A 13,016-nucleotide genomic window follows, 5' to 3' on the forward strand; every position below is an offset into this window, starting at 1 on the left:
ACCTTTCTCCCAAGAATGTAAGAAGCTGAGGGACGATCTTATAGAGGTAGACAAAAAGGTGAATGGGTCCTTGGCCCATTGTAGAACAGTCTTGAACCAGCGGGCACAGGTTTAATGTTGGAGAGGAAAGATTTAAAAGAGACCTGAAGGGCAATATATTCACACAGAGGGTGATGCATATATGGAATGAGCTGCCAGAATGGACTGCACAGTGGCACAGCGGTAGAGTTACTGCCGTACAGCGCCAGAGACCCGGGTTCGATCCTGGCCTCAGGTGCAGAGTTTGTATGTTCTCCCTGGGACCGTGTGGGTTTTCTCCGGGTGTTCCGGTTTCCCCCCACACTCCAAAGCCCCGTCAGTTTTGTAGGTTAATTGGCTTTGGTAAAATTGTACAATAGTTTCTCGTGTTTAGGACAGTGTTGGTGTATGGGATGATTGCTTCGGTGGGTGGAAGGGCCTGTTTCCGCGGTGTGTCTGTAAAGTCTAAAGAAGCTCTAGGGGTGCGTACAATAGCATTTAAAAGACATCCAGCCAAGTACATGGATCGCAAAGGTTTAGAGGGATATAGGCCAAATGCTGGCAAGTGGGAGGAGCTCAGATATGAAGTCTTATCAGCATGGATGAGTTGGGCCTCTTTCTGTGCTGTATGACTCGATTTGCTCACCACCTCAAATATCATATCATCATATCATATATATACAGCCGGAAACAGGCCTTTTCGGCCCACCAAGTCCGTGCCGCCCAGCGATCCCCGTACATTAACACTATCCTACACCCACTAGGGACAATTTTTACCTTTACCCAGCCAATTAACCTACAAACCTGTACGTCTTTGGAGTGTGGGAGGAAACCGAAGATCTCGGAGAAAACCCACGCAGGAACGTACAAACTCCTTACAGTGCAGCACTCGTAGTCAGGATCGAACCTGAGTCTCCGGCGCTGCATTCGCTGTAAAGCAGCAACTCTACCGCTGCGCTACCGTGCCGCCTTTGATAGCCTGGCAATACTGCACGTTCTCTTGTAGAGGTGTAAGATAATGACCATTTGGAAGGCCGTGACTGACAAACTCTCGCTATTATTTGCAGATCGAACAGGATTGACCTGCGTAAACAAAATAGAGACATGCCAAGAGGCTTACCTTCTGGCGTTTGAACATTACATAAACTATCGCAAACACAACATTCCACATTTCTGGCCAAAACTGCTGATGAAAGTTACAGACCTACGAATGATTGGAGCCTGTCATGCCAGCCGCTTTCTCCACATGAAGGTTGAATGTCCCACGGAACTCTTCCCTCCCTTGTTCTTGGAGGTATTTGAAGATCAGGAAGTGTAGGTTTAAGTTGAAAACTTGGAACCAGGAACAGAATGTTAAACAATCACCCAGCTAATTGCCTGGCTATTTGTCCATTGCAAATCACCTTGTCTGTGTTGACTTGTCAGAAACTCAAAAGAACCATTCCATTAATGCGGGTACAGTTGCAAATATTTTGTAAGTCAATGGTTATGTCCTTTTATCCTTGTGCTCCGTCTTACAAAGGAAGGCCATGCCGACTAGCTGTCCATTGCTGCTTTACCGCTGGTTTTATAAACAGCCATCTCCAAAACAAAAATGGCCAATAATCCCATCTACGTTCCTCGCGCGTTCAAGTCAGTACATCTCTGGTGGTCTGACGAACAGTGGGAGGTTGCATCATCATTGTGTGTGCAAGGGAGCCTGGTGGTATTGTCAGTGTCAACCGTTTCCTTTTTAACGTACGACAATGAAGATGGAGGAGAAGGGCAAGGCATGGATGTCCCTGCATCTGACGGCAGGAATTGCAATGGCAGAAAAGAGCAGGCAGAGATAAAAGGCGACAGTGAAATGTTTACAGCAATGTTTGGCAAGCAGAATCTTTGGCTGCACTCAAGGGATGGGAACTTTGCACGCTCATCTACGATCCAGAGCCATTTTCAACAAAGAGAAGAGCTCCACGCAAAGCCTCCTTCCTCGATGGCCTCCCTCCCACTCCCACCCCCTCTCCTGGTTCCATCAGCACTGAAGCCTCCTCTTGTCAGGGGTGACGTCCTGTCAGCGCCGAGGCCGCCAGTGGAGAGCCAAAGCTGCCAATTGGGCTTCATTTCTTGACAAGGAGCGCCATCAGGAAGGACCGCAAACAGAAAGGGAGAGGGGCGGCAGGAAGGTGGCCCACAAGATTTCCCCGCCTCAGGAACATCCGCGGAATGAGGCGGTCGAGAACGTTGAACTCAAATGTATCAGTTAGTAAATCCTGAAGGAGACAAAACAAGGGTGGAAATTTGTCCTTGGTCCCCCTACGCCAAGAGCTCGATGTCGTCCTCGATGCACAGTTTATTCCATCTCCAAACTTCAGTCCCGTTGCACATGATGGCTGGATAGGCCTCCTTCCGTGCTGCCAATTTCTTTGCAATTAGACTCCTTGAATCTCAGCAGACGGTCACAGTGCACAGACGCAGCGACGTGGCGTAACGACCAGTGACAAATCTCAACCCTCAAGTGTTATTTGGGTTTAATATGTGCCTACCAGGGAAGGGGTGAGGGAGCTTAGTCCCCTCCCCCCAGCACTTCAGCGGTTTCCTTGGTAGCCCTTTAGTTAACCCTTTAGTGGCTATTACCAGGTGACATTGTTTTTACCACACTCATTCCTTTTATACTTCTCTCTTCTCAGAAGACACAACCACACAGAGCACGTCAAGTTCCCCGGCAAGCTTTGAAGCTCATCTTTGGAAGGCCAAATGTTGGCGGGGTCGTCAACGCTGAGCGCTTTCCCGCTCGCTTCGAGGCAAGCGTTGTGAAAAGACGGACCTTCAACGCTTGCATGGACCTTGCGTGCACCGACTGGCCTCAGTACTGAATCATCGCCAGTCATTTACAAAGGCGTGACACTAAAGTTGAGTGGGCCACGAAGCGCTGGGTTGTGCAAAGTCCCGCCAGTCTCCATTAGGTGGAGATGCATTTTCATTTATTTGCCTGCCCGTTGAAAATGCGGTGCTCTGCGTCCACCAGATGGAGAATACCAAGCCCCGGCTCCCTTGCCCGTCTAAGTGAAGCTCGTGGCATCCAGGGGCGAGGTGCTACAAGGCCGAAACCCCCATGTCCTGAATGAAAGGACATTCAGCTGAGGTGCCTTCAGTCTGCGGCCCCCAGTCCAGGAACCTTATATTGCTGCTTTACCGTGCTTGAATTTTCTGGGTGGCTTGGCAGTTTGGAAAGACTGATTTTGACAGGCTCCAATTTCCCGTAGGACCAGTCCTACATTGGAACCCCCCCCCCCAAAACAAGTGTGGGCTGAGATCATGGATTTAAACCTCCCCCCCCCCCTCGTTCACGAAAAATTCGTCATCTCGGTCAAAACGTCCGTGATGCAACAAGGGCCTTGTGGTGTCACCTCCGCTGGCGGCCATTTTATAGACTGTAGGCCTTGGACAACCCAGCGACAATGGCTGCCTCACCTCCACACGGCCCGATAGTCACGACTGTGAATATCTGGCTCACTCCCACAATCGGAGTTTGCTGTCTTGCTAACTCAGGTACATCACACCCTCCTTTTTTCCTCATTACAGCCTCCCCATACCTCAAACCCCCCGCCACCATACCTCAAACCATACCTCGAACCATACCTCAAACCCCCCCCCCCCCACCCACCATACCTCAAACCCCCCCCTCAGACAATCTCAACAACCTCTTCCCTCTGTTTTATTATATGGTTCTCTTAAATATCCGCATTTTACTTGAATATACCGATCAGTGAAATATTTAAACCAGGGACTTACTTTCAGGATACACTTCTTCACTACATGTATAACCGCACATTACTAAAGAGTTTGAAAGCTCAACCGGTTCCCTCCAATAACACTGCTGCTAACTAAAGACAGATATTAAGGTCACTCAAGGGTTAACAGTGAGATATAAAAGTAAAGTGAAGGATCTACTCAGGTACAAACTGAATATAATTTTAAAAAGTATATATTAATAGATAAATATTTCATTTGGAGCTGTAACGAGGTTTTTAAAATATGAAACCATGTTTTATATTAATCACAATGTGAATAAGCCCCTTTGTGTAAGAGAGAAATATTTGCATTTGTGTAGCACCTTATCACATCTCTGAGTACTTCAGATACAGTTAATTACGTTGATGAGACTGCTTTGGCCTGGACAAATGGAGCTGCCATTTTACTCTCGAAAGGGGTTCACGATGAACATTCAGACCAACCTGTTGTCGGTGGTGCTGACTTTCTGGTGGAAAGTTAGTCAGGATGCCAGGGAGTCCATTCCTCTTTGTCAAATAGCTCTGTGGGATCTCGACCTGATCTTAAATAGGTGGTTGGGGCTTATTGTTTTGGTGGCTTATCAAAATTACACCACCTTGGATAGCAAAACAGCTTGGGGTCGAAAATTTGTACCTAGATCCCTGCTTCCTGCACTCCGCTTCCAAAATTTGGTTCTGTTGACATGAAACTGAACTTCGGAGACAAAGTACAGCCACTGCCTCTTTGAAAAGTTGGCGTGGCAGATGAATTCCCCATCTCTTTCACCAACATTACAGCATAGAGCACGAGCACAAATTCATGAACCAAAGCTCCTGCCCATTGCCCCAGTATTCCAACAATTCCCCACGTTCATTTTCATGGTCTTTTGCAAGTATTTGATTTTCGTGGAGGTAATTGATGCAACTAACACTTTTAAAAGTGAAATGTTTGTACAGGTTCCTTTTAACACTTTGAGAGCTAAATAACCATTTTTTTTAAATATGCAGAAAGCGCTTTTGAGCATTAAATATTTTTTTAAGCATTTACTGTAATTTTTACCATTAGAATTCTAAATTTCCAATGGGAATGTTGCAAATATTCTACAAAGCTCTACAATATTTGTGGCATGGATAAAATTTACTTAGTAGTCTAGTCCCTTATAGTAGATTAAATGAACCAATATTACAGCACATGTTGGAAATTGATACCATTTAATATGATAATGCAATTGCTGACTTCTGCACCAATTTCCCACACGTACAGGTTTTATTAGCATCTGAAAAATCATTGTTAAAATTTTAAGGTGGGATCCCTTCACCAAACTCTGAATTCTAACAGTAGGAAGAATGAAGCATTAAATTATTCTCTCTCTGGCACCAACCAGCCTACTTTAGAATCCCAGCTTTTACTATTTTAATTTCAAGATGTACTTCAGGCTTTTATCTCCATGTAGCTCTGGGTAGCCCCTTAGTGCTGAAAGGCTGCTGGAATTTGCTTAGGAGTGGATGTTTCTGTGCTTAAGACTAATTTCTGTGCTTAAAACTCTCCTACCATAAGTGCCCGGCTTGCCCTCTGCCCTCCAGTCACTCTGATCCCAGTACCTGTGCTTCATTTTCCTTGTTTGCTGCCTCATCAAAGTTCTCACTTTCTTCTTCCCCAAACATCTTCAGTTTCTCTTCGTGGTCCGACCCGAACGTCACCCATCCTTTTTCTCCATAGATGCTGCCTGACCCGCTGAGTTACTCCGCCACTTTGTGTCTATCCATAGTTTCTCTTGGATAGACGCAAAGTGCTGGAGAAACTCAGTGGGTCAAGCAAAAAAAAACTGGAGAATAAAGGGTGGGAGGTGTGTCGGGTTGGGACCCTTCTTCAGACCTTTAACTATAAGAGTTTCTCTTATCCTGTGTACCAGGACTGGTGATTTCTTGAGCACCAATCTGCATTTATAAAGTACTTTTAACATAAGCATCCCAAGAATTTAATTGAGGCATGGACAGACAAACATGGATGCAGCCAGCTCTCTGAAGTGGTTTCGACTGCATGCCCAACCTCGATGTGATGAAAGTTTCCCTCCCAGTTTCAGTCACCACTTGAGGTAAAGTCACCCCCGGATTTTGGAATAAATCCATTATTTTGTTGGTGTCGATCCTGAGTTTGTGCCCGGTGTATCAACTACACAATCAGCCTTTCCATGCTTATATTCTCAGCAGCACAGTGGTTACATGACCACAGGTTCAGAAATATCAATTGAAACCCCCATCAAGGACGGCTGTGGAATAAAATAATTAACTAAATCTGGTATTACCAAATAAAAGGCTTGCTCCAGTGACAGCAACAATAAAAGTACATACTTCTCACAAGAACTCATCTGGTTCACCCACTTCATTTCCTTCCTGGAGCGGATAATAAATAGATGCAGTCCCACTGATGTGGTGACTCTTAATTACGCCCTTAACTCCAGCAATTATGGATGGAGAATAAATGCTGCATTGTCAGTAGTGTTCATAAGGTCATAGGTTATAGGAGCAGAATTAGGCCATTCGGCCCATCAAGTCTACTCCGCCATTCAATCATGGCTGATCTATCTTTCCCTCTCAACCCCATTCTCCTGCCTTCTCTCCATAACCCCTGACACCCGTACTAATTAAGAATCTATTTATCTCTGCCTTAAAACTATCCATTGTTCATATCCAATAAACAAATATTGTTTTTATAAACTTAATAATTTTAAAACGAAACTCTTACCTTGCCTAAGAACCTCTGAGTATCTACAATATATATATTTTTTCAAGTACATTAACCTTATAGGAAGATTTACCAGGTGATTATTGGGACTCTAAACAATTAAATTGCAAAAGGAAGACAACACAAACAAGCCGAGTATTCCCTCGATTTGTGTTAGGGTTAGGTAACCTTTCTAAGACATTAAGGAGAACTGGCAGGATAGATTGTGAGAAGCTCCTTCTTACTCTAAGCAAGTCCAAGTCAGTCCCTCCAGTGGAATAAAGTCAGTAAACTCTGCACACAAGTGGTTAGAAATATGAAAATCTTTTCTCTGTAGAGTAATTAATGCCACGTTACTTGCCAATTTAAAAATCTGCGGTTCATAAAACCTTGTTAATCATAGGAGTTAAAGGGTTTGGGGGAATGATGACAATATGGACTAGGTTACTGATTTACTGAACAATGGGCTAAATTAGCTTCTTACTTACTTACTTACTTAGCTTCTTATCATTCTGTTCTGCACTTTCCTGATGTTTACCTAGTTTCTTCTGTATCCGTTCTTGTTTAAGCTCTGTGTTGCATTTTTACTCTGCCTATCTTCACTTCAAATGAGGCCCTTTCCACCCTGCGCGCTCATCTTTGAAAATACATCATCTCCAAACTTAAACATAAGTTGTAGGAGCAGAATTAGGCCATTCAGCCCACCGTCTATGCTGCCATTCAATCACGGCTGATCTATCTTTCCCTCTCAACCCCATTCTCCTGCCTTCCCCCCCATAACACCAACACTATACTAATCAAGAAGCTACATTCTTTTACTCACTAATCTTCCACGCTTCCTGTATCCTCCCCAACAAAGGTGGAAATTCCCGATTAGTGAGCAGTCCTTCATACAAAAGCCAAACCCGCTCGATTGTAAAAGTCACTTTTCCAGCTGTTTTGACAACGTTAAGCCCAACATTGCTCCAATTTCACTCCTGCAATGCATAGCGACTCGGATAACTTATAAAAATCTGAAAAGGCAGAGTCGAGGGTGTCACAAACTGTATACAGGATGGCACTGGTCTTCAATAGAGAATCTTCGAGTTAGTGTCTGGGTAGATTAGGCAAAATTCAGCGCAGGAAAACATGAGGTGATCCATTTTGATGGGAAGAATGAGGGAAGACACTACAAGTTAAATTGGACAACTTTGTACAGCTTTCAATTCTGGGAGAGGCGAGAAGATGGCAAGTTAGTTTACTAAAGCAGTTACTAAAGCACATGCATTCATGAGCTATGTAAATAGACTAATCGTATATTATACTAAACCTATATACAAGGAAAAATCCAGGTGGGGATCAACTTCACGTAAGACAGGAAAGCTTCGGAGAAGATTCACTGGAGAGGTTGCAGGAATAAGGGTTGTTCCCGTTGGGGCAGAGAAGACCCCAGTAGAGATTGTGAGAGGGGGTAAATACAGAGAAACTGTTTTCAACAGCTCCTGGGTAAATAAACAGAGAACGTAACTTTAAAGTAATTGGCATTAAATCAGAGGTTTTTACACAATGAATTGTCACAATTAGAACGTACCACGTGAAAGGGTGGTGAAAACTGATCCAATAGTACCTTTCAAACAAGGAATCAAATAAATACTTAAAGGCGACAAAATTGACAGGGCTATTGGGAAAAATCATGAGGATTGGACTCCCTGACCCCTGAAAGAGCCAGCACGGGTTGAATTGACTGAATGGCCTCCTTTTGGATTGTAATGTTTTATATCCCCCAAATTAATTGTGTATGCTTCTGTTAACTGTTAATGCAAAATGTGCAGAATGCAATAGATAAGACTTTGTGTTGTATATAATGTATGTCAAGAAAATGTCCTGACAGGTGGAGATGTGTGATTGCAACAACCTCCCTTCAAGACATCTTGTAAGTTTAACAACAATGAATTCTTCAACTATTGGTGAAGACCCAAGACAGTGTCTCGGAATATCCTGAAGAAACCGGTCTTCAACGTTGTCCGGAGACTGGGAGGAAGACACAGAGTAAATAACATTAGGGCAAGTGATTTATCGTGGCCAAGAGTTAGCAACTGGGAAACGCATTCAATTTCCCTCCTTGTTGTATTTTAGTTTTAATATTCAATTGATTTTAAAATCCAATCATCCGGCATTTCTTAGCTCACCATGATAATGAATGAAGATTCCTACTGCTACAGCGACAGCCGCCTTTATATTCATCCAGATGTGTCTTTCTATCAGCTCCATACACGTGAATTCAGATGCCAATTTTAAGTAAAACTAGAAAAAATAAATCTGCAGATGCTCGAAATCTGAAATGAAAACAGAAAATGCTGGAAACATTCAACAGGTCAGACAGCATCTGTGGAATGAGAAACACCATAGTGTTTTAGACAATAGACAATAGGTGCAGGAGTAGGCCATTCGGCCCTTCGAGCTAGCACCACCATTCAATGTGATCATGGCTGATCATTATCAATCATTCTCAATGCCTTCTCCCCATACCCCCTTACTCCGCTATCCTTAAGAGCTCTATCAAGCTCTCTCTTGAATGCAAGAGAGTTTTGGGTCAAAGACTCCTCATCATACCAATGTGCTCATTGATTGCAGTCAAGGATAATATGCCTTGACTGGGTAGCATGCAAAGAAATCTTTTCACCATATCTCGTGTACATGTGACAATAATAAATCAATAGCTATACCAATTGGGGGGGGGGGAAAGGCAACAAATTGGCTCTGAGTTGAAGAAAGAGTGGTAGAGGGAGACAAAGGGGGCATCTCTAATAAACCGAGGCCAACATTGTCACAGGGATAAGCAGTAACTGAGATCATCCAGTCAAACAAAGAAGCATAAAGGTCACAAATCACTGTGGGATTGTCCAACTGGTCAGGTTAGTGGAGAGAGAAACTGATCCAATATCAAAGGTGGACTGGCAGGTTCTGATGCAAAGAAGGCAACTTACCTGAAGATGTAGAATGTTTTTGTTCCAGTTTTTGTGTGCACTCACTGTCCAGTTCCCTTTATACCACTGTTCTTTTGATATCTCTCTCTCCCCTCCCTCTTGCCCTCTCCCTCTCTATCTCTCACTAACTCTACCTCTCTCTATTTCTGTTTCTATTTCTATCGCTATCTCTATCTCTATCTCTCTAATCACCCCCATCAACCTGAAGAATGGATGGCGTCGTTTGTAGTTTCTCCCTTCAGCAACCCTGGCCCTGCCATTAAAGAGATTTTTAAAAACTGTCCTCTCCTTCCATCCTGGATGCTCTCTGCACATAAAGCCAATTTGTTGGCAGGCTTTCCCAGTTCTGACCAAGGGTCTTCAGCCTGAAACGTTAACCCTGTTCCACAGATGTTGCCTGGCATGCTGAGTGTTTCCAACATTTTCTGCTGCCATCACTAATTCCAAGTAATTCTGCTAGACTGAAAGCTTGCTTCATGATCTAGGAAGGTCTTGTGTCAGCTGGGGCTCAGATGGAAGCACGATCACAGTGTTTTGAGAGAAGGTGACGGCTATTCCAGAATGTAAGCTGGGAGTCCCATGCATAGTACTCAGAGAGAGCAGCCTCTCGGATGTACTTTATTACTTCATTGGCGGCTTTATCGTCACTGGTAGACGTAAAATAATCTCTTGGCACTACTTCATCAAAGATTAGGCAAGTTATTCCTGGTCTGGAGGCTAATAATTATCCTTCAGCCATCACCACAAAAATGGGTCACTGTCCATTAACACATTGGTGCTCGTGGTTGCATGCCTTGCACAAATTGGCTGCTACATTCCTTCACGTCAGCCACAACTTGAAACTACCCCACTGGCCGTACGATACTTTAGCATACTTTGAAGGCGGTGATAGTTGCTTTATAACCGGAAACCACCATGTTTCATTCCTCTTGCTGTCTTGGGTGGTGTGGAGAGGGGTAGACAGTTCAAAAGGCCACCCTGACTTGGGTTGCCAACTGTCCCGTATTCGCCGGAATATCCCATATATTGGGCTAAATTGGTTTGTCCTGTACGGGATCGGCCTTGTCCCGTATTAGGCCCGGTGGGGGGGGGCGCTGTAGGCCCGGACACTGTTGGCCTGGGGGGGGGGGCGCTGTAGGCCCGGATGCTGTAGGTCCGGACACTGTGGGCCCAGACAGTGTAGGCCCGGGCGCCGCTTAATGGAGGTTGCTTAGCAACCCGCCTCCCGACCCGGGCGGCCGCCATTGGTGGAGCGGGAGCACATGACCGCTGGCTGGGTGAGGTCACATGGGGTGCAGGGCAGTGATGTCATCTTTTGTCCCTTATTTGGGAGTGGGATAGTTGGCAACCCTAACCCTGACCGAAGGGGTGGCAGAGGGCAGAGAGATTGGGTGCAAGTGAAAGGTAGGGCAGGGGAAATGCCTTTGCTTGAGTCGCTAGGCACTGCCAAGAGCAACAAGATGGCGGTGTTTATGGAATTTGTGCGTTTTAATCCGCTTTCACAGGAAGAAAAAGGTAAGATGTTCACAAGACAATGCCACAATGTTTTCAAATACACAGTGGATGACTCAAAGTTTAATCGCAGCTCCGAATTTAATAACCAGTGCTCATCTTCTTCAATTTATAACCTGTTTATTGTGTTTCACCAACTGTTGGTTTCTACAACTGAGATGTGTATTGTTCAGCTGTCTCTAACTCTTGTGAATCTTTGCTTTTGCTCTCTCTGGGTCAGCTGTCTCCTACAAACCCGAAAGGCTCTTTACTTAACCAGTTCCCGCGACAGAGGTACCCTCCTACATTGAAACATTAAAAAAAAGAAGTGCAGGTGTAGGCCATTCGGCCCTTCGAGCCAGCACCGCCATTCAATATGATCATGGCTGATCATCCCAAATCCGTACCCCATTCCTGCTTTTTCCCCATATCCCTTGATTCCCTTAGCCCTAAGAGCTAAATCTAACTCTCTCTTGAAAACATCCAGTGAATTGGCCTCCACTGCCTTCTGTGGTTCCCAACTCTCTGGGTGAAAAAGTTTTTCCTCATCTCAGTCCTAAATGGCCTACCCCGTATTTTTAAACTGTGGCCCCTAGTGCTGAACTCCCCCAACACCGAGAACATCTAGCCTGTCCATTCCTTTAGGAATTTTACATGTTTCTATAAGATCCCCTCTCATCCTTTTAAATTCCAGTGAATACCAGCCCAGTCGACCCATTCTTTCATCATCTGTCAGTCCTGCTTGCACATGCGTCTACTTTCTGGTTTAAACATTTTTGAACGTCTGGGCCCTTTTTTGTTTTGAGATGAAGTCGTACCTCCACTGGAGAATTCTAACACCCCCCCTCTGCAAGATGATTGTTGATAGCGAGGACGTGTTCTCTGTGAGTTCCTCCCGAAAGAGCAAATGGTTTTTGTTCTGCATCCTCAGCAACAGGTTTAAATTCATCCGCGTGTTCGTTCCCAAGGAAGAGGATGCTGGGTATTAGTGTGGGAGCCATGTGACCTGGCCGTTGGAAATTCCCAAAAACCCACCCAACCGTGCAGGCCCAATTCTGGACTCGCAACCTCCCGGCTAAAATCAGTACAGATACTAACTCCACGGTCATCTGGTTAACTGCATTTTAAAAAGGCGATTAGCTATTAACTGCCTCAAAAATATTATCTTGCTCATCTCCTGTAAAATAATATAATTACCTGGGACCCTGACAGGTATTCACATAGGATTGCATTCTGTAATCAAATCCAAATAGGAAGAGGAACAAGGGGCGAGGATTTGGAACTTACGGTCCATTTCTGAAACTCGCTCATTCATAGGCAAAAGTTCCTCCAAAACTCGAAAACACCATCACCTTGCAAGAGATCAGAAGGAGATTTATCTCTGTTGTAAGGGTGGAATTTTAAAAAAATTGGCAATTTCCAGATTTCCAGAAAAGTTTTGGGAACTGAAAGGGTTCTACGTTCCCTGTTGATTACCGTCTGAGCTCTGGAGAGGGGGGAGAGGGTCCTCGACAGACAACCCCCAGTGAGATGGGGAGAAAAATATCTGGCCACAGAATGGATTCTGAGCTGCTCTCAGAGTTACACAACAGTGCGATGGGCTGCGAAAACATTTGTCACTCTATAATTTCCCCTGCACTTAACCGCTCTAATGTCACGTAGATTTTAAAAAGTGCACGCCATGCCACGCACGTAAAAGGTGGGGGATGTGACCTGACTCGCGTCAGAACTTAACATGAAAGAACAAGAAACAACCAACAGGTCCCTCCAGCCCACTCTGCCCTTCATGAAGAATGCGACTAATCTTCAACCTCCATCCACAGGCTTGTTTGGACACACATGTTGTACGTGAAAAGACCAAACATGGTCAACAGGAGGAATTTTAATTTAATATTTCTCAAACCAAAATCACTGACCAATGAACCATTGATCCAAGCGTACACGCGGTCCCAGTTTGGTTATAGAATAGCGATGATGCTCTTGTGATCGTCATTGTTCTTTAATGATCATTGTGTCCCATGCATTTATTACTTCTGCTCCCCCCCCCCCGCCAGCTAAATCCCA

At 44.7% G+C, this 13,016-nt stretch overlaps 1 protein-coding gene across 2 annotated transcripts in view; it reads left to right on the forward strand.

The window, feature by feature from the left end:
• LOC144607517 (thyroid hormone receptor alpha) overlaps positions 1-10,543 on the forward strand; it is a 246,660-nt gene extending 236,117 nt beyond the window's left edge. For both annotated transcript variants that reach the window (XM_078424413.1, XM_078424414.1), the window contains one exon: positions 1,086-10,543. In XM_078424413.1, the coding sequence (XP_078280539.1) occupies positions 1,086-1,336 (251 nt within the window). In that variant the 3' untranslated portion in view covers positions 1,337-10,543. The remainder of the gene's footprint in view (positions 1-1,085) is intronic.
• Positions 10,544-13,016: the final 2,473 nt, after the last annotated feature.

This window comes from Rhinoraja longicauda, chromosome 29, assembly GCF_053455715.1.
Source record: "Rhinoraja longicauda isolate Sanriku21f chromosome 29, sRhiLon1.1, whole genome shotgun sequence".
Taxonomy (NCBI): Eukaryota; Metazoa; Chordata; class Chondrichthyes; order Rajiformes; family Arhynchobatidae; genus Rhinoraja; species Rhinoraja longicauda.